A 21,661-nucleotide genomic window follows, 5' to 3' on the forward strand; every position below is an offset into this window, starting at 1 on the left:
GATGAACTTAACTCAACTTAGCAGGCAGCAAGCCATTCATGGTAAAGCAGATCGGGAAAGCTTGGCGGCCTTGACCTTGCTCTTTTTGTACCCGGGATCAGGATGAGACGCATTAGTGGCTCCCAAGACTCGAGCAGGGGATTAGATTCTAAGAGTTGTTGGTTGTTCCGCTTACAGGTGATAGAGCGATCTTTGACACAAGCAGTAATTGAGGCGTCGGAGGAGCAGGCTGAAAGAGTAACAACCCGGATGTCTTGAGACTTGTGTTCATGAGCCAAGTTGTTAGCAGATTAGTTGTACTTGAGGACATTCCTTTGGACTTGGCTAACGGTGAGGCGTTTCAGTCAGTGTGTCCATTGTTAGAATTACGGAACATGCCTTTGAGACTGCTTAAGGATTGTGTGACTTTGTCAAGGGAATTAGCAGACGTATGTTACTGGAATCCTGGACATGTCTGAAAGCATCCATCCATGCGTCGTCGTCTTGTCTTGTATTGAATGAGATGAGCAAGCATGAACCGTTTCAAAGAAGGATATGCCTTGCAAGTTAGGTATTCCAAAACAGCCTAATCAAAATTTTCTCTTAGTCCCGAGTTACAAAAATCGAGATTGACATCGTCATCGAGGCATGTACATGAACTTTGATGGTGAAATAACCCATCACGCATGGATTGCTGTGATGTTGTTGCTGTTCAACTGTGAATGGATGATTGCACACGAGAGCGAGCTAGTGGGGGATTAGCCCTGCAAGCAGCCTTGTAAGCGTGGGCAGCCAGGGCGTTGAGAAGCGCTGGGATTGGATTTGCAGGCGGCACGGGCCCTCCGAGCATCCATAATCCCCCGCCGTCAGCAGCCGAACCACGATGTACAGTACCGATAGGTACCCATAACCCCAGGCGTTGACATCCACTGGTACTGGTTTTGGGTTGGACTGATACTGGTTAGGTCAGGTTGCGAGACAAGAAACAACACACCTTGAGACTTGGTCCAGCTCGAGTCCCTCAAGCGCGCATGATTGATTGGAGATCCGGTCCAAATTTCCGCCCAGTTGTTGCATGCAGCACAGCACACAGCACAGCGCAAGTGTGTGCGGTACAGCAGTGCACCTCTTCACCTTCACTTTTTTTCTTTTTCTTCTTTTTTTCAACCCTTCCACTTTCCCTTCCCTTTTCCCCAGCAACACGCATCCATTAATTCGCTTGCTGTTCGCTTTGTCCCTCCTTTAACCCTGTTAGCGATCCCACGAAACGAAACGAACGGGCTGCCTCGCTCCCCTCTCAATCACCCACCGCTGACGACGTCGACCCAGCTCTTTAGCGAGCCCGAATTGCACGCCCTACCTTGTCCCGGTTATCGACGACGACACAATCGGTCATATTCAAACTGCGAGAGCTCGATAGTCGAATCCGATTTCGTATGTAGAAACGAAGACCGCCCTGCGTCATTCCACTCCCTTGATTCGATCCTCGAAGGGAAATGACACCTTTGTCTGGGCCTAAACTTCGTCAATCCCCCGCCGCTTGCTTCTGCTATCCTCGAGGAAGCATAATTCAGCTGGTTACGAACGAAGTCGAGCATCGTTGAAGCTAGGGAGTTATTGAGATATGGTGCCGGAGCGGCAGTACCACGCCGCCAATGGCCGTCCTGTTATGGCCACCCGCGAGCGATCTATGCCTGGTACACCTTCACGGAAAGAGAAGATTCGGGAGAGTTCCGCCCTGCAAGATCCAGGTCTGAAGGACTATGTTCGTACTACCCTATGACTGGCGCCTAGTTCCTGAACGGTGAAGCGGCGCAAGACTTTTGCGAAAGTGATGCTAATGTTTACCTTTTCTGCTTATAGCGCTTAGGTGAATGTCTTGGAAAAGGCGCTTTTGGATCAGTGTATAAGGCCTTCAACTGGGGTAATGGTGAGGCGGTTGCGGTAAAGCAGATCAAGCTTGCAGATCTGCCCAAGAGTGAGTTGCGCATGATCGAGGTGGGTCGCCAACGAGCTATACATGTTCCTGACTGTGCGATTTGAAGCTAACATGTGTGGGTGCTGTCTAGAGTGAAATCGATCTTCTCAAGAATCTTCATGTAGGAATATCAGCCCAGTGACATCGAATGCGGAAGCTAACGATACTAGCATGACAATATCGTCAAGTATATCGGTTTTGTGAAATCAGTTGACGCCCTCAACATCATTCTTGAGTACGAGTCCGAACTACCTTTGCAAGTTTGAAACTAATGGAATTAGATACTGTGAAAATGGTTCTCTACACTCAATCTGCAAGGCATACGGCAAGTTCCCTGAGAATCTGGTCGGGGTTTATATGACGCAGGTCCTACAGGGACTACAATACCTTCACGACCAGGGTGTTATACACAGAGATATTAAAGGCGCCAACATTCTCACCACGAAGGATGGTACGGTGAAACTCGCGGATTTTGGAGTGTCAACTAGCACGCTTGCTGGCGGCCAAGATAAGGAGGCACAGGTTGTCGGCACGCCTTATTGGATGGCTCCCGAGATCATTCAGCTTTCTGGAGCGAGTTCTGCATCTGATATCTGGAGTGTCGGTTGCACGGTTATCGAACTTCTTCAAGGGAAACCTCCATATCACAATCTGGCCGCGATGCCTGCCCTATTCGCAATTGTCAACGACGATCACCCTCCACTGCCTGAAGGCATTTCCGCAGTGAGTACTCTTCCGTTCCTTGAGTTTACTTTTACTGATTCATTAGGCTGCCCGTGACTTCTTAATGCAATGTTTCCAGAAAGACCCTAATCTCCGTGTAACTGCCCGAAAACTACTTCGCCATGCTTGGATCACAGGATGTCGCCGACAGGAAGCCCCAGTAGCAAGGAAACCAGCCAATTTCAATGATGCCGTGGAGGAAGTCAAGCAGTGGAACAAGGCTCTCAAATCTTCAGAGCCCAACCTTCGATCATCGATGGGCTCTGAGACTGGTCCTTCAACGAGGTTCCACGGTGGAACTCCTGCCAAGGGTGGTTTATATGCAAAACTTCGAGCTGGCGCTGGAGCTTTCAGTAAGCCTGAATTAGCCGGTAGGTCATATCGTGATACTAGCTCTGTCTCAAGTCTAAGTTCTCATGGTACCGCAGACGACGACAACTGGGACGACGATTTTGCAACGGCTATTTCACCAAGTGCGCTACAGCTACCCCATCTCAAGCCTCAGGACAACTTTGGCGGCTTATTATCGAGTGATCGCCTAAAAGCATTCGCCTCAATAAACGATGGAAGGAACGAAAGTAATACTTATGACGACGACTTCGAGGGAGAGTTGATGACCATAAAAGGGTTAGGTCAATGGCAAGACAGCAGCGATCTCCAGGAACAGACGATCAGACCAACTCCTAGGAAGGCTACTAGAGTTCCGGATCCCGTGAAAGCACACACGCGAAACAAATCGAGTTCGAGCAAGGCCGTAGGTGGAGGCCGGACCAGATCACCTACGAAATCCAATCTCAATAATAAATTCGAGCTACCGTCAAGACCGGATCTTGCGTTTCGGGAGCATAGCGTGGAAGACTTCTCGGATCTCTTTGTGGATAGCGACAACGTTTTCACTCACAATCCAAATCAGGCTGTGAGAAGAGTAGGTTCATCGAGTCAAGATCTTGAACAAGGACTTACACAATTACAGAACTCACGACAGAGCGATGCGCCACAGCTGTTTCACCCATCTGATCTTACATCGTTACCAAGGTCAACACATAACCCTGACTCCGGTAGCATAAAGAAGAAATCATTATCACGACCCTCGGTTCTCCCTGATGCACCGATGCGACGGACGCGGTCATCGATAGAAATCCAGAAGTTCGCGGAAGATGACGACGAAGATTTTAGCGACGTTTTCGGACCGGAATCATCAATAGCGGAGAAAGAGGAGAGCGAGAAGGGGTCCGAGGATGGTGGTCTAATGCTCATGTCGCGCGTGTCGAGCAGTTCTTGGCTAGGAGACGAAGAGGATGAATACGATCCGTTTGCATCTATGGACCCAGGATGGGATGAGATGGACCTGGAGGCCAACATTGCCCGAGATCGACACGCCAGATTAGCAGAAAGAGTGGAGGATCTAGTGAGGTCTTTGAAAACGACAGAAGGCGACGATGCCCTGGCCGAGTTCTCAGAAGATTTGGTAAGTGCTTGCCTGATCATGTGGTAAGGAGTAATGCTAACATGCCACAGCTTGCTTTACTTTGGGAAAACAACGAAGTCAAGAATCTGATCATCAGTGCTCATGGGCTGTTGCCTATCCTTGAGATTTTGGAGCCTTGTACTGTCAAGAGCAGACAATACATGATCCTGCAACTTCTTAAGGTCGTTAACGCAATTATTTTGGATGATGTGGAGATTCAGGAAAACTTGTGTTTCGTTGGCGGTATTCCTATTATTACCAAATTTGCCGCACGCCAATACTCGGACGAGATTCGTCTTGAGGCAGCGGCTTTTGTTCGCCAGATGTATCAGACATCGACATTGACATTGCAGATGTTTGTATCTGCGGGTGGTCTGAACGTATTGGTTGAATTCCTCGATGAGGACTACGATGTTACTCGAGACCTTGTTCTTATTGGGGTCAACGGTATCTGGAATGTCTTTGAGCTTCAAGGGCCAACCCCTAAGAACGACTTTTGCAGAATCTTCTCACGAAGCAAGATTCTATACCCCTTGGCTCTCGTCCTTCACCGAGTCCTTGACGAAGAAGGCGAGGACGAGCTTGGCGAGCTCGTAGAAGGTCGAATCGTCAATATTTTCTACCTCTTCAGTCAAGCAGAAAACTACGTCAAGGAGGTCGTTGCAGATCGGCAAGTACTGAAGAGTGTATTGAAGGATCTCCGGCGCATGACGCCAATCCATCAGATCACTATGCTGAAGTTCATCAAGAATCTTTCCATGCTCTCGACGACAATCGAGTCACTCCACTCAGCCGATGCCATCGAGTTCTTGATCGATCTTCTTAGCTACAGCATGAAGAAGGGCCAGACACACTTCCGTGAAATTTCTAACCAGGTCCTCAACACATTATTTAACCTCTGTCGTCTCAGCAAAGAGCGACAGGAGGACGCAGCCGTGGGTGGCATTATTCCTCTACTACTCAGAATTATGCAGACCGACCGCCCACCGAAGGAGTTCGCTCTCCCCATACTCTGTGACATGGCGCACTCAGGTTCCAAGGGTCGCAGATACTTATGGCAGAATAAGGGTCTCAACTTTTACGTATCATTACTCACAGATCAGTATTGGCAGGTCACAGCGCTTGATGCTATTCTAGTCTGGCTGCAGGAAGAGACCGCCAACGTAGAGTCTCATCTTGCGGATGGTGGCTTTACAAGGGCTATTGTTAGCTGCTTCAGTACCAACAGAGTCAATTCTTTTGACTCCAACTTGTTAGAACCGCTGCTGAAGCTGCTGCGTCTGAGTCCTTCGGTCGCCGCGTCGCTAGCGAAGCCTGAAATGTTTGCAGGTATCGCGCAACGGCTTGGTCACAAGAAGCCAGTTGTCCGACTTAACCTTCTCAGGCTCGTTAGAACTATTATGGATGCTTGCGATCCTGGAATCGGTAGTGGTGACGGGACAAGGTCTCTCAACAGTTCTCAAGTGCGGTCTCTCATGGCTGCTATTCAAACCCTGGCAGAGAAGGATACAGCTGTTCTCGTACGAAACCTCGCTTCGGAACTGGTCCGCTCAAATATCGATACGAGTGTGAGACCAAGCGAAGGTGCTGCCAGCGCTGTACCAAGCTCGTCATCTGGCAGACGAGCCGGATCCCGTCGCAACAACAGTTATACGCCTCCTAGTTTACAGACGTCTGTGTCGGCGGGTCCGCAAACACCAACACACAGAAACCGCGCCAGTCTAGCAAACAATGCTTACGTCGAAGTAGCAGCCAGTCCACGACGATCTGCCGCTGTTGAGCGAGAACGAGAAGGAATGCTTTACCGGCCAAGAAGTAGGGACGGGCCAACTGGCATTCCCCGACGTATCAGCGGCGAGTTCGCTCCTGTCAAGAGTCGCCTACCTCGCACATCGCTGGTTACATCAAGCAGCTCCAGGGCAGCAGCCGGGATCAGTGCCAACGGCAACAGCCCTGCACACAGCTCTCGAAGCGATATCAGCCATGCTCGTAGCGACAGCAGCTTGAGCAATAAGGAGAACGTAGGCCGCGCGCCGGGCAGCCGAGACGGAATCGGCAGTAGGGACAGCAGTAGCAGTTTGGCATCGCCCGGGTTGTCAGGAGTGCCGGAGCGGGCGGGCATAATCAAGAGGAGGAGTCGGATGCCTGCAGAGCCGAAATGGCCATCATGAGGGAAACGAGTGGAATGCACGACATGATAGAGATGAGGATGTGGGGGTTTTGTCATGATAGACAGACATGATGGGATAAAGACGCAAGGACTGCGATTACACGATGAACAAACACAAGACAAGACCAAAGACTATAAATGAAAGAACAAGCTCACGCAGCAATTCACTTTGTCAATTACAATCTTACAAGCATACATGCGCTGCCTACTTTCCTTCCACAACACTATCACGCAAACATTTAGCAAGAATACAACATAATAATAATACTAAAAAGAAGCAAAAAGAGAATCTGGAGGGCATTTGGGATTGCTCCCGCCAGGGCTTGAACCTGAGACCTTCGCATCACTGAATATTCAGATTGAAGTATTAGTACGACGCTCTAACCAACTGAGCTACGGAAGCCGTCCAGATGTGTTTGTTGAAGAACAGCTTTCAAAATTGCGAACTTGACCTGCCGATGGCGAGTAAAATGGGAAGATAGAATGCATGGGGAGTCTTTTGTGACAGGAAGTGGTCTTGGTGGGCTAACTGATGACGGTGTTGAATGCACTTTGAGATTGGGTAGCATGTTAGTGAAGAATTGGACTTAGTAGAAAACATCTAGATTGCGGACAAAGCAAAGGGAGAACTTGATTGGCGCAACTCATGAAGTACAAGATCAGGACATATACAGGCCAGAAGACATTGATACATTCATCAAAGAAATCACAGTGGATGAACGAATTTAGTGTGGCTTTCAAATTGGGATTGTGCCGTTGTAAACTATCTATGAATCTGCCTATCTCTTACCAGTCCCACAAGGTCCATAACACCTCGGACAATGACTGGCATTGGAGAACAGACAAGAAGAATAACCGTAACGAATGCAATGAAAGCAAATGTCAAATTTGCCGAAACACTATTCCCGCAGGAACGCCGGCCGTAAAACCACATCAGGGGCTGGCTCACTGCCTCACAGAGGTTTTCAGTCCAGATTTGTTCCCCGGTGATGCTTCTCATCCTCATTGGTATAAAGATTTCCTCATCAAACCCCCCAAGTAAACCCATTCGTCCATCTAGGTTGAGACAAGATTATCCCCGGGCGATTCCCCCCAATGTCATGACGAAGTAGAAAAGTCTGAAGGAGAGACTGTGAAGCGAATTATAAACTTCTGTAATAGTAAAGTTCGCAAATAAAAAGGAAAACGTGGTCATCCACCCCCCATATGATAACAAGACTCCGAAAGTAATCAGAAAAAGACTAAACGACAACCATCAAAATGCAGTCCCGCCAGTCCGAGCAGTCATGTGTACAGAATGAAAAGTCCAAGCGCGTTAATCGTGACAGAGATAAGGATTGAAGCCGAAGCGTCACCTTTAAGAGGAGGTGGAGCTCTTGGTGAACACTCGTCGGTGTGCCTTACGCTGGCTGTCAGCCGAATCCTGTGCCTTGGCAGCTCGCAGAGCGCCGTTCTTGAACACATCGGCAAAAGAGTTGCTCTCGCTCTCGACACTCTCGATGCTGTCAACGCTCTTGCGTGTCTTCTGGCGGGAGCTGGGACGGTCGGAACCGATAGCACCCCAGCTTCCACTGGCAGATGTGCGCGAGCTGGGGCATTCCATATCGCCTGCGAGGCTTCCGGATCCGCTGCGACCGGAGTCAGACTCGTTATCGGTAATAGGAGTCGATGATTCCTCGGCAGTCTCGGAAACGGGGCTCATGCTGCCGCAGGAGCTACCAGTGCCCTTGCGGCGCTCAAGACCAGCACGGACAAGGTTGGAAACAGCAGAGCGACGAGTGCGAGCAGAGAAGTTCTTGCTTCCCTCATACTTGGCAGTAGGCTTTGCCTTGAGCTCATCCAGAGAAGGAGGGCCACGAGGTTGGCGAATGGGGTGCTCTCCAGCACGGGCTTGGCCAGGTCCATATCCACCAGTCAAGGGGGTACCAGGGAAAGTAGAGGTCTTGGGGCCAGCAGACTTGGGAGCATCCGATGAAAGAGCAGCAGCAATAACGCTGTTAACGGGGGCGAGAGAGTTGGCCTTCTTGTGTCCACGGCGGAAAGCGTTGGCCGAAGGTGGAGGCAGTGGGGCGACCTCGGTGGGAGACTCATAGCGCTTGGGAGGTGTGTTGCTGCGGAACGAGAAGGGCTGTGACTCGGCAGGAGGCGAAACCTGCACCGAGGGTGTGCCCTGGTTATGTTGCTGCTGGAATCCACCAAATCCGGGGGTAGAGGGCTGCTCGTTGTAGAGCGATGAGGCCTGAACCTGCTGGGGCTGGCTGTAGAAGTACTCCTGGGTCATGGGGTTGTAGCAGAGCTGCGATTGTCGCTGGGCCTGTTGCTGCTGCTGAGCCTGTTGTTGTTGCTGCTGCTGGAGAAGGGCCTGGAGCTGAATCTGCTGCTGCATGTTTTGTAGTTGCTGCTGCTGCTCGAACAGAGCGTGCTGCTGTTGCGCAAGCTGAGGGTTGTTGAGGTTGAGTTGCTGGAAACGCTGAGCAGCAGCCTGGACGGTCATGAGTTGCTGTTGAAGGTGTTGCTGCTGCTGGGCCAGATACAGGTTGGTAGCCACGAGCTGGTTGTACAAGCCGGGGTCCTGCTCTTCCATGGAAAGCTCAGGAGGAGCCAAGATCTGATCAACAGTGTACTGCTGGTTTACCGCCGAGTTGTAGTTGTTTTGGGTACCGTACTGGGGGTAAGCCGTCTTAGGGGCATTGTAAGCCTTGTCCTGGCCCATGCCATAGGCATTTCCAGCCATGGAGTTCCGGGCGTACTGCTGCTGAGGACCGGTCGTGGGAGACTGAGGGCCGAACGAGGCAGCAGTAGCGGACTTGGGGGCCGTTCTAAGGCCAGCAAGAAGATGAGAGCGGCTGGTGCGCGGGGTGGGAACACCAGAATCCTTATCCTTAGGTTGGCTGATGACATCAACCGCGAGAGGCTTGGGGTTTTGACTACCACGTCGGGCAGCTAGGCCGCCGGTGGGCATGGCGAGGCCGTTGGGAGCGAAGTTGGAAGACATTTTGAGCGAGACCGCCTGTGTCTGTTGCTCAAAGCGGGAATCGTAAATCTAAGATTTGAAAATAATGAAAGAGACAGAGAACGTGATGCGACTAGTTCTTGCGTACAAGGAAGTAGTCGGTTGGATTAGAAAGTATGGTTTGCTGAAATCAAGCCGAACAAATTATGCGATGTGGGTATACCGATAAAATCGACAAAACGTTGGATTCCAGTTGGTTGTCGATACAGAACGTATGCCGATGAAGATGTTGCGTCGGGAGAGCCAAAACACGCAAATCCAAGAAGCTGCGAATGCCGAGAACCAAATGAAAAGTCGAGAGAGAGACAGATGACAAGTTGTCAAAGATTAGAGTGTAGTCGGTGGAACAAACAGTTAATGATGAATGAAGGGCGATGCAGAGTGCGATCGACGAAAATTCGTTTGAGAAAGGTCAAAGGAAGCAAGCTTCAAAAAGCTTGAAGACTTTGAACCGTGGTCAGATGACAGAACCTTAACCTCGTGAATGGTTTGATGTTGATTCACGCTCGAGTGATCAACACGAATTGTATGCGCGAGCACCAGCTGGCTTGTCTCTCCGAGACAATTTTAGTGAGACAGCGTCCTCCAAACGGTGCCTAGCCAGATGTGAATGGTCCAGGTATTACCTTCTATCGTAGCCTCCTCTTGAATTTTTTTGTTGAAATTTGATTCTTTTTTCGATTATTCTGTGAGTGGAAAATCTGTTTCGCAGTCTTGGGTTTGATGATGACGGAATGTCGAGATTGATTAAGCTGTTTGTTTGGTGGTGGTATATCCGCAGACCGAAGGCGGAATAGGCGATAAGGCAAGAATCGACGAAAGAATAATACAGAGGATTAAAATTGGTTTTCAGGTATCACCGGTAGATGCGCCTTCCAGAAACCTCAAAGATTTGATTGATGATTGTTCCTTCATCAAATTTCCGATTGTCGTGCGTGGGCTTTTTTTGTGGTGCGAAAGCGGGCAAGCGGGTTGGGCGGGCGAGAGCGAATGCGTATTGATGGAGAAAAAAAAGTGACTTGACTTTTCTGGCTGGTTTCGCAGACGCGGGCGGGGAAGGAGATTCTCGAGGAATAGCTTTTGCAGGTGCGAGATGCGAGGCGAGGCGGTGCAACCGAAGGCGACGCAGGAAAGAGAAGGAGGAGAGGATGGAAAGAGGAAGCGGAAGAGAGGAAGAGAGATGAAAGAAGGAAGGGGCGCAAATAGTGGGCGAAGGGGAGGAAGGAGGAAGAAAAAAAGGAAGTGGTGGAGTTTAAGTCTAGAAGAGAGGACGGAAGGTAGGAGTGGAGGGATGAAGGTGGAAGGCGCGAGCGAGTGTCAAATGGAGAGCACGAGCGAGCAGGAGCAGGACTAGGAGTGGGAACTGGAAAGGAAATGTGGGAACGGCTTGGCGGGCGGGTGTGCTGGGGAAAATCAGACAGGGCAGGGCAGGTAGCGCAGTGACTACCCAGTGGAGGCTAAGGCTAGCATTAGCAGGCACCGCACCTCTCGAGGTAGGAAGGAACGGAGGCGATGGATGCGATTGCTCTCTACCGGTCCCGTACTGTAGAGTGACTCGTCTATGCCTGCTATCATACAGTAACTGTTCGGCTGCGCTTACTGTAGCCAGGCCTGTCCGGTACCTCCCACATCCCACCGCCTTAACGTTCGTTTCAAAGACGGCGATTCAGAGCTTCTGAATGGGCAGACAACAGACAGTGCATCACAGCAGATTAGGGGCTACCTTGGCCAGTGAAAATGCGTGCCAGCCTTTTGGAGCCTTATTCTAGATCCAGTCCAATACCGGTGAGGTGCCTCATTCCCATTCCCCCTCCTATAACTGCGAAAGCAATATAGCCAGGAAACGCCTGGTAAAGTAAGAATCCAGCTGGACGGATGGAATGAGGAAACCGACAGGGCTGCCAGAGTATCTGGTATGGGCACGTCCACTCGTGTGGTCAACGCGCTGTTAAGAAGCCGGGTTCTCACTAAAACGGGCAAGGGGGGTTTTTGGTTTTTGGGCTGTACCGGTACCGACAGTGCCTGAACACAGTACGAGATCGAGCTAACTTTGATCACCTCATTTATGCCTGGGGAACATGGATTTCTTTGATGGACCTTCGGCTGCTGTCAATCCATGTGTTTTACGGGCACTGACTCACCAGAGAATTAATTGATGACGAACTTGACCCCGTTAAAACATTCGCTTACAAGATACGAGCAAGGAAATACATGTTAGAGTACGGTTGCGATACGATAAGCAAAAAAGAAAAAGAGATCAAGTACGCGCACACACAGCACAAAGAAAAAAGGAGACGAGTTCATTTGAATAAAATACGAGGTTAGGTTGACGAAGCATTCGCTGAAGAGAAGGCAGTTGGAGGCGAAATCTCCTCTGTATGCGCCAGTGGCCAATAGTGTCTCGAAATATCACCTGAAGATACTAACTTGGGTCGCGCAGTAGTCTCTGGCCAGATAGCGCGTGACAGTCCAGTGAGGACCAGAGAAGGACCTCCTTTCAGTGGGTAGCAGAATGGCCAACTCACCAACTCACTGATCTATTTTGTGGGTGACAGAAAGTTCGACTCTATTAGGACAGAAGACGAAATAGCTTGAACAGCTTTACGGGCTGTCGAACCGTCTCTCCGATTATCTGTTTCCTACGCCCTCAGCTCGGGGTCTCTTGATTTCTTTTACCCCCAAGCTAAGGAAGAAAAAAAGACGCCCCCTGGAGCTTACATGCAAATGCAGGTGACAAGGGGTCCTTCGATGGGCTCATCATCTCCAATCAGCGACGCTTGCGGGCGCCGCGACCGACATGAGGCAGCCCTCCAAGGGGTAGAAACCAGGGGGGCACAGTCTCGAGGCGGTGTTTTGGCGTCTGATGCCGCCAATCATACGAGGCCATTCAGGGGATTGAAGCGTCGGATGTGATGGGAACATGGATCCTTGCCGCTTTTTGTAACGGCCTGATCGGCGTTCTTTTTTCTTCGTGAGTGAGTTTCTTTGTGATGTGATGTGCTGTACTGTGCCTCTTTTTTTTTTCTTTGTTGTTGGTTCACTATTTTTCTTCAATGTGTTGTTATGTTGCTATATCGAGTTGTTGTTGATCAAAGAGAGCTTGACACGTTGATCTGTAGGATTCGATGTAAGGCAAGGTCTAAGCTTGACTCCATAAACGAAACAACTGTAATGGTAGCGATTCTAGCGAGACATCGGAGATGACAACAGCCACCAGCATCGCATTCTGTATTTTAATGGGATATTTTGCAAGTGATTAGAGGAATGAACCCAAGATTATCAATTGTCAGCAGAGCCAAGGATTGAATGTCAGTCGCAATTAACTGATCCCAGTTTAAACGACGATAGTTGCGTTAATGCGGCCCTGCTTACTTGGCCTGTCAGTTCAATGTCAAATTCGAACCCTGTCACGGATCGCCCGCTGTGGGCTATGTCCATGCAAAGCATGTCTTGCTTGCTTCTTGTCGTCATGGCCGAAGACTCAACTCTCAATCAATCTGTTACGCTGTTCTTTGACCTTGTCCTCAATATTTTGCCCAGTCCATACGGAGTACATAGTATATAATAATAAATCGGGGTCACCGCTAGCTTTGCCGTTAATGGATGTGGTTCTTTTTCAGCTGCACAAGACGGTTATTGGCAATAGTTGGTTTGGCGAGTATACAGGGACCTAGGATTGGAGGGGCTTTGTAGTTCCATCCCATCTTTGCTGATAGTGGGAGTTACAGGCTTGTAGCATAATATTTTCTCCTTGTTTGAACTTGAACTTCCGTCTCGGCCATCGGCAAGCCCAGGCTCTTTCATGCTCTTTCTTTCATTAAATCCTTGTCGGGACTGCTCGATTCGTATTTTCCCCACGTTGAATGTTTCATCGCCGCGGGCCTCCTTGTCCGTTTTTTTCCCTATTCGGTTTTTTTCCTTGCCCTGCCCGATTATCAAGACTGGGAGCATGAAGACCCTTGCCTTGTCTGGCTAACGTAACGCGACACGTGCCGAAAAGAAAGTGACGCGCTTCCTCGGTCGGTCTTTATTTATCTAACTGCCTAGAATAGACCAATATTCAACAGTTGAGTGTAGTTACGTGTTCTTTTAATTCGGTGGCTTATGATTATTTCTTTGTTCTCCATTATTTTCTCCTGGCTACTGCAGCTTGTCTAGAATGAAGAAAAGACGTGGCGTTGCTTTTTGGATTGGAATGAGATGAGCTTTGATCTCTGGACCCTTGTAATTATCGCAGTCTAAGAAACGAAACACTACTGTAGGTAGGTAGTAGTAGAGCTACCGTAGCCACCAAATCAAGTACACCCGACATCGAGACAAGCGAGGGTCATCCTGTCCTGTCCTGCAACCGTACATTAAACGCAGGTACATGCATGCGACCACACACAAAGAAAAATTAAACTCTCTATTTTCTTACCCTAATTAATAACCATAACCCATCGTGTTCATCTCATCTTAGAACAGGAGCAAGACCCGAAGAGTGCACTAAGCTTGGGTCTTATTATAAGTTACCCGCTCCGGAGCGTGACACTAGCTGTGTTTTAATATCAGAGACATGTCTTAGGTCCCCCTCGTTTTACTTGGCGAGAGTGTGAGTATGTGTGTATGTGCACGGGAAGCATAAGGAAGCTCTCGTCAATGGAATGAGAATGGAGTGTTGGTCCTTGAATGTCTCTTGGTGGCACATAAGTTCAATAATCAAGCACACACAGTATACCTCTTGTATGTAGATCTTGATTGTCTACTCCTTAGTGGTGCATACCCTGAAACTGTAGCTACAAGCTTGGCTCTCGGACCTCTTGCGGTGAAGACTTTCCCGCGTCTAACGCAACCAATATCATGACATATCAGCCGCCTCTTACGCGCCGCATAAAGGTGACAATACCACTGTGCGGTCGCTTGCATATTCGCAACCATCATCATGATTGCATGGCGCTTATGAAAAGAGTTCTGTTTGCTACTTTTTATTAGCGCTATGCGAGCTGCGTGCAACCGAATTGTCTAGAGTTGGTCTTGTGATTCGCTTGTCTTAGACTTGCAGCCGCCAACGCGGTTACGCCCGAGTGGTAAGTGAGATGGCGACAAGCTTGTCGATAAACAAGTGATGCTGATCGTTGAACTAGCCGATCGTCTGATTGAACTACCTGTGTATTTCGACTCTGTCATATTGTAGTGGATGTTTGTGTTGTTGCTGTGTTATGCGCCTGAGTTGGTTTCATGGAAGTTACCCTGTATCCACACAGGTGATCAGCTTGAGAACATCACACACAAGCTTTTGCCATCAAGGCCCTGTCTGAACTGTGAGTATTCGTGTAAATAGTATATGAGTCATTCAATTCGGGGGTTCTATGTATTTTTCCCACTGTGGCGAAATATGGCTTGCAGAGTTGTCAACGCTGTGCTATGAGTCCATCCACAACACAACCCCGCGTCTGTTTCAACCGTCTGCCAAAAAGTTACTCATCAACATTCTCAACTCAATATTTACTGACAAGAGCAAAAATACGAACCAGAAGGCACTGGGATTGCTCCCGCCAGGGCTTGAACCTGAGACCTTCGCATCACCGGATACTCGGATTGAAGTATTAGTACGACGCTCTAACCAACTGAGCTACGGAAGCCAACTGATTCGATGACTCAGCGGACACCGGAAGGGCTCCAAGAAGGAGGCTCAGTCTCGGTTGCTGTGAATAGGCGAAACCTGAAACTCTTGATGGGACCATAATTGTCTATCTCGTCTGTTTCTGACCGTAATTTGTCCGTGGTATTTGAGAAGAAATATTGTGAGGCGGGATCAAAGCGTGAGGTTGTGATTCGGTTGCCTCCCCGAGGTCACAGTTGCGGCAAACCTTGTGGAAGATAGACATGAAACCAAACAGGAACAACACTGGCAATGATATACACCGCTAGTAGAAGCTCCATATAACGGCATTGCATCCGCGACTGTTTAAAGTTTGCGCCGGACGGTTTGACAAATCTTTGACCAGACTGTCGGTTTTGCTGGAATGAAACGAGTCATGGCCGTGACTATCATTGTGACGAAACGTCCGACGTCACTCGAGCCTAGTATGATGGCAATGGATCGAGACTTTCTTAGCTTCCAACTATCATCTGAGACGTTCTCGGAAGGTTCTTTTGACTGGACATGTTAGCTCGAGCACTTTGAGTCCAGCTATATCCGGTTGAGTTGTTGATGGAAGCCAACCTCAGGCCCATCGACGATAGTCCAGAACGCAAGTATCGGGTCCAGGGAAAGAACTTTTGAAGCCTAGCTAGACCTGATTTCTCATTGAAAACTTGACTATCGGCTTAGCAACAGAAGCCAGGCATGTATCACCCAACAAAGTTTGTCTGTACTAGGAGGATCTCGAAGGACACATCACCAAGTCTAAACCTCACGACATTAGCGTAGCATCCTCTCAGTAAAACGATCTTGAGGATAGCGGCTGATGCTACCCTGTGCGTAGAATACCTTCTCATCGCAGACTTCCTTCGCAGAGACCTCAGACTTGGTAGGAATGCCCTTAGCACAAACAGGGTATCCGCAGGGTGTCAGAAGAATTGGCCGCGGTGAGCATAAGGGACGAAAATGTTTTTTCATCTTACGATAGCTTGGATTAGCACTCAGGCTACTTTATTCTAACAGCCTAAACCTTGGGGGACATTTCTTCTGTTACCCACGGGAGTATGATGGCCAAGTATTCCGACATAGGAGAGGAAGATAGGGATGCACCCAACTCTTTCAGAAGAAGCTCTCGGTTTATATTATCGGTACATTCAAGTTGTTCACTTCAGATGTTATTCAGCATGGCCAGTTTGTTGAGTTGCAGGGGTGATGATGGACACAAAGGACACCATATAGCGAAGCAAGATGGTCTGAAGCATCCCAGAAAGATCACTTAGTCACCGAAGGTGTATAAATGCTGGCTCTTGTCTTTATAATCCATCACTAGCATTGATTGTGTTTCCATCGTCGAGGAGCTATAGTGAGTACGTGACCTCCTCAGTTATACCATCGAATCCAGAATCAGACGGACAGAGACCGTACCAGAGAGTTCTGGAGTTCTAAACAGTACTATTTAGTACAGCAATGATTGAAGAATTGGACATAAACTCACCGATGAACAAAAGCCTGATAACAAAAGTCTTCTTGTATAGCTAGCACCAGGTCAAGGAGGCACCAGCAACCATGTCGGTCAGCGATCTGGGACTCTATGTTTTCGATATCTCACGATACGATTCTTGAATGACATGGAAGTATACAAGCGCGGCGATTGTGTAGCTATCACCAGAATATACATTGCTGAGAGCTAAATATTCACTTTACAAGACAGCGAGAGCATTCGGTTCCGTTAGCATCATTTCACTCGGTGAACTAGATAGCTTGCTATGAGAAAGCTTCAACATGGAGTCATGAGTCTCGTGAGACTCATACGAAGCACTGACTGATGGTCTTGCCAGTTACTCCCTCTTCTGCCAAAGCGATCAGCTCCCTATTACAGCTTCATAGTGTTGTAACTTTGTCATGTCCTCCAACATAGCTGATACATCGAGTCACATCCCTTGGGATGTTCTGATATGCCCTGCAGGCGGTTAAGAGCCACAGGCCTGGCAGCTTACGAGACCAGAGAGGATGTACTCTATCCTAAAATCCGACCGATGTACCTGTCCATCAGTTCTTTGTACCTGTTCATCCCCACGTGGTTTGACATAAACCTGATGAAGTCACATCTCAACCTCCCCAGCCCTAGCAATGCAACACCGAACCCAAAAATCAATGGTCTCAACGCACTACAACACACCACACATACTTCCAGAAGACACTAAACCAATAAAGACCTATTTGTAATCAAGGAAATAAGAGTAAAGCAGGTATGTGGCATGCAGACTGCAAGTGACATGCATCCTTGTAGATATCTATACAGATTCTTCAGATGGTATTGGCCAAGACCGAGAGAAACCAATGGTAATCGTCCCATTAAATCTGTTGAATCGGGCAGACTATGAGTTGGATGTGTCTCAAAGAGGCATCATCTTTCGAAAAACCTTCCTGAAGCCATCTTCAACTGCAGAAAGCCATGATATTGTTTTACACACTGGATTCCAGGAATGCTTGGAACGCATGAAACACGTCATGCATATATTGAACCAAAGTCCCTTTGGGGTCGAGTATAATGCGGCCCGTTATGCTTTCTCCTTCAGAACTGCATGGCCTTGTAACAGGCCTTGTTATCTCTTCACGGGCTAGGATCTCAAGTGTTTTCGTCCGATCCTTATTTCCTGTTCCTACCTAGTCACGCATGACAACTCACGCCGTTTCAACATCCACTATCAGCCCTACACTCTTTCTCATCATGAGCACATGCTCTTTCTTTCCCCTCTCCGTGATCACCCGCTCACCGCACAAATTCTCACGTAAGATCTTTAAATTCCGTTCCCACTGTCCTACTCAAGAAAGGCCAAGTTGACCTGCCCTGTCCTTGGCCCTTGGGGATGCGGAGTATCATAGGGCCAAGAGAACTCGGGTCACATCGCCGATCATGGAGGCTGGTAAGCATGTGTGTACGGGTAAACGTCTGGATTCGGTAAAAGATGTATAAGTCGTTGGTCGACATGTAGGTCTCCAGACCTGCATAGGTTTGATGACGCGCGAAGCTCTGGTTCGACCCACCCTCTGCATTGCTGTGTAAACTTCATTTTACACATTTCAGGCTTTGAAAGGGATCTCCAGGATTCCTTCTGAATGTGGAGAGTGCGTCGGAGTTTGGGCATCTTTCTTGTATCATGTCCGAGGCTTAGTCCTACGATAAGCACTTGCAAGGTATGGGCTTTGCCTGGCTCCTCTGTAAGGCTGACGAGAGCTGAGTGATGAGAGCTTCATGACTAGAAACTCGTGATAACCCTGAGGTGGATTAAAGATTACATGTAATCGAAATGTGTCAGTGACGTGACCAATATAGTCCGACTGGAAGGAAGTCGTGTGGTGCTTGTTGGCGGTTGAGAAGCAGATATTACTATGTATGTAAGACAGCGAATCAATGTGGGGCTGAGACTTGTTGTCAATGTATTATACTTGATGAGAGAGAATTATACTGAATTGTGAAACGTAGCAGGGTAGATACAGATATAGTGAGAAAGTTGGTCATAATATCATCATAGGCCAAAATCTAGATATCAAGAACAATTGAGGGAACACAGACGTTAACCCTTAGCCCAAGTGAACAAAAGTAGACAACTCCTTGAGGAGCAAAGTGTACTGCAAAAGACAAAAAGCCAACCCAGAAAAACAAACACAATGAGATAATGCACTGCCTCCAAAACCTGAAGGCCGGCCCACATGCCGTTAAAGTAAGACGAGAAAATTTTGCCCAGAAGCGCGGTTGTTGCACCACGTCCACCTCTAACATGAAGTCGTAAACGGTCGTTACACATGGATCCCTATGCCCGACCATAGATGCCAATCAAATGCAGTCAGGTGAGTTAACTGACAGTAGCACACCATGGTCGTTCCGAAACTTGCACCCGTCATCGCATTTCTTCCGGTCGAACTGTCGCCCCATAGAAACCGCCGCCGTGGTTCCCGCCGGAGGCCGCACAGGCAAGGCAGACTCCGCCGCCGTAGACACGCGTATGTCTTGTCCAGCCGGCCCCTTCGGAATCCAGAACACCAATAATCTCTCCCTGGACGCCGATCTCCGCTGTTCCTGCATTGGGTGGGGCTGGTGGTAGCAACGGGCTTGTAGGTGGGTAGGAGCTGGGCGAGAAAGTGAGATCAGCAGCATCTGATATGCCTTGCGAAGACCGAGGAATGGGAACTCCAATGGGAAGGGTCTTGTTGTATGAACGCCGGCGAGTGACTGAGGCGGCTCCTGAACTGGGAGGAAGGACTTCGTTGGCTGTTGAAGACATGTAATCAGGGTTTGGTTGACGGATGAAACTATCATCTCCTGGTCGGGGACGGTCCTCAAAAGTAAAGACAGCAGTGCTCAGCTCGGGAGGTGTCAGAGGTGGCGCCGGAGGTGGTCGCGATATGATGTGTTTGGACATGGCATTGTCCATACTTTGCCAGTTGGGGTTGATGGCCAATTTCTTCTCCACTGTGCTGACCTGTAAGCCACTTTCCACATCTATTTCCTCCTGGCGAGTAGGCGGCGTGATGTCCTTCTCATTCATTGTCCAGATAGGTCGCGACTGCAAAAGTCGAGGCTGAGAGAAAGATGAGATAGTAGATCTAGCAGGGTGGGTGTGTTGGTCCAAGCCGCGCATATGTCGCAACCATAGGTACAGCTTTAGAACGCAAAACCGAGCAATTACAACAACAGCAAAGATTGCGAGGCCAGCTTGGAGAGTCTGGAAAGAGGGAGCCAACGGCTTGAAGTAGTTGCTGGTAGGAGATGTCGTCGAGGTGGTGTCAGGTGTAAGTTGTGTTACACCTTGATTAGGAACGGGCATGGTGCGCCGTTTAAGTTAGTGATTGATTGATATATTCGCGGAAACTTAATTTTGGCGCCGTCGGCGACTTGGCGGGGACCCTCCAAGGTCACTCTACTTCTGCGGTCAGACGGTGACTTTCTGGGGGGATGCTTGCCAGTTGCGTTGACAATCCTCGTCTGGTTTGGTAGGGCGGAGTCAAACAGTGTCGACAAGAAGACCGGGCTGGGCTAACAGACAGGGTTGTTTGGTGGCCTCGGATTCGATTGACTCAAGACAGTTCTTCCAAGCACCGCGGTTAAGGGCGCTTGCTCAGGAAGACGAAACGAGTTTCGTTTGATGACAAGCGACTCGTAAGTAAGCTTTGCGCGCCTCAAGACGTCTTGGTGGTGGCTTGTATCAGATAGCTGGCTGATAGATGATCTTGTCGATATGCAGATCGCGAAGGGTTGTCCACCACAAGTCTCGTGCGAAATGTTCACTGGAGCCTGTAGAGCCGACTTACATCAGAAGAGTCTTGTGATCTTCTGGTAATACGAAAAAGGCAGGCAGAGCGAGCTATCTTAGATCGCCAATAGGATATTCGAATTCGTGGCAGAGCAGATAAAGTGCAAGTTGAGGCTTGTTATTGGTGACGATTATAAGATAAACGAAATGAACAGAACTCGAACCGAATGCAATACTTCTATCTGAATAAGTTATTTGGTCGGGGACACAGAGTCTTATATGACAGTTGCTCATGAACTGATGGGATGGAAGCGGCCCAAGATGATCAAAGCATCAAGCCAAACTAAGCACATCACTTGATGACAATCGGCCCAAGTACTGGAGGATAGTGCGACACCCTTCAGCGACACCCTACTCTGAAGAGTCTGGGCTAGGGATAATAAGAAAGTGGGCATGGATTCCCTCTGCAAAGGAGCGGAAAGAATCCTTCAGACAGCCTCTTCCAAAAGGACTACTAATCGAGTCTAGCTGTGGCTTCGGCCCCGGGACGTGGGTACGAGATTTGACGACGTTTGACTTGTAGGGGTGGCTATTGCAAGTGGAGTCTTGGGTTCTAGAGTGATGCTAAGATTTGACAAGGTCGAAGAAGAGGTATAGCTTCGGTCAGGGTAGCCTGGGCTCTTTGAGCAGCCATCACTGATGAATTCTCGCCGAGAGCAACCATTATGAGAGGGTGTTTGTTGATTACTCGATGCAATGACATTGAATTGAGAACTGATCGTGTTTCAGAGCATGATTCAGTAACAGGGAGTGAGATCCTAGAGAAAGGCATGAGATTGCAGTGACACTGCCAGCTGAGCTGGGCTGGATCGTCTCAAGAAAGTTGTACAAGGGAACTCGATGAATCGTGTGCTCGAGTCGCCAAAGCTCACGTTGCAGTTGCTATGGAGTCATCGAATAGAGATAGAGCGAATAATTTGAAGGTCGCACCGTACCCCTCGGCGTGCTACAAGAGCCGTTTGTTGGAGTCTGGATCAGATTGGCATCCCTGTTTTCAGCCCTCGATTTTCAACGAAGGCGTCAGAGGCACAAAAGTCGCTTGTTCAAGTCGGGCGTCCCTGGACCATGATGCCCCACGATCGAACTGCAATCTGTCTCGAGCCTCCAGGGCCAGGGCCCTGCAGATTATTTCCATTTGACCAAGCCTAATTCTGGTCAGTTTGGCGAAAAGGTGACGCCAGAAAATGGACTAGAGGGAACATTTCAGCTGAGGTGAGCCCTACTCGCTGCGACGCCATGGGCCATAGACGGACCCTTGTCTCAAGCTTGTTCCAGACAAGGGTTAACCTCTGTCGTCATTGGCCAAACACGATGGCACGACGTCGAGCGTGCAGCCCTTTGGGTTAGACAAGGCTACGTTAGTGACATGGGTATTGAGCAAGCCTCACGCCT

At 49.0% G+C, this 21,661-nt stretch overlaps 3 protein-coding genes across 3 annotated transcripts; 1 reads left to right on the forward strand and 2 right to left on the reverse strand.

The window, feature by feature from the left end:
- Window positions 1–1,603: 1,603 nt before the first annotated feature.
- Window positions 1,604–6,319, forward strand: FIESC28_03361 (uncharacterized protein; the record flags this gene model as incomplete). The annotated part of the gene is made up of 9 exons (XM_031157510.1): window positions 1,604–1,744; window positions 1,843–1,977; window positions 2,049–2,078; window positions 2,128–2,192; window positions 2,239–2,680; window positions 2,727–3,051; window positions 3,109–3,605; window positions 3,654–4,148; window positions 4,199–6,319. 9 exons carry the CDS (start codon window positions 1,604–1,606, stop codon window positions 6,317–6,319), a joined length of 4,251 nt encoding a protein of 1,416 aa, XP_031018483.1.
- Window positions 6,320–7,675: 1,356 nt separating this feature from the next.
- Window positions 7,676–9,313, reverse strand: FIESC28_03362 (uncharacterized protein; the record flags this gene model as incomplete). Its single annotated transcript, XM_031157511.1, has 1 exon — window positions 7,676–9,313. One exon carries the CDS (start codon window positions 9,311–9,313, stop codon window positions 7,676–7,678), a length of 1,638 nt encoding a protein of 545 aa, XP_031018484.1.
- Window positions 9,314–18,856: 9,543 nt separating this feature from the next.
- On the reverse strand, window positions 18,857–19,783 carry FIESC28_03363 (uncharacterized protein; the record flags this gene model as incomplete). Its single annotated transcript, XM_031157512.1, has 1 exon — window positions 18,857–19,783. One exon carries the CDS (start codon window positions 19,781–19,783, stop codon window positions 18,857–18,859), a length of 927 nt encoding a protein of 308 aa, XP_031018485.1.
- Window positions 19,784–21,661: the final 1,878 nt, after the last annotated feature.

Source organism: Fusarium coffeatum (assembly GCF_003316985.1).
Source record: "Fusarium coffeatum strain FIESC_28 chromosome Unknown BRIP53273_contig_70, whole genome shotgun sequence".
Lineage (NCBI taxonomy): Eukaryota > Fungi > Ascomycota > Sordariomycetes > Hypocreales > Nectriaceae > Fusarium > Fusarium coffeatum.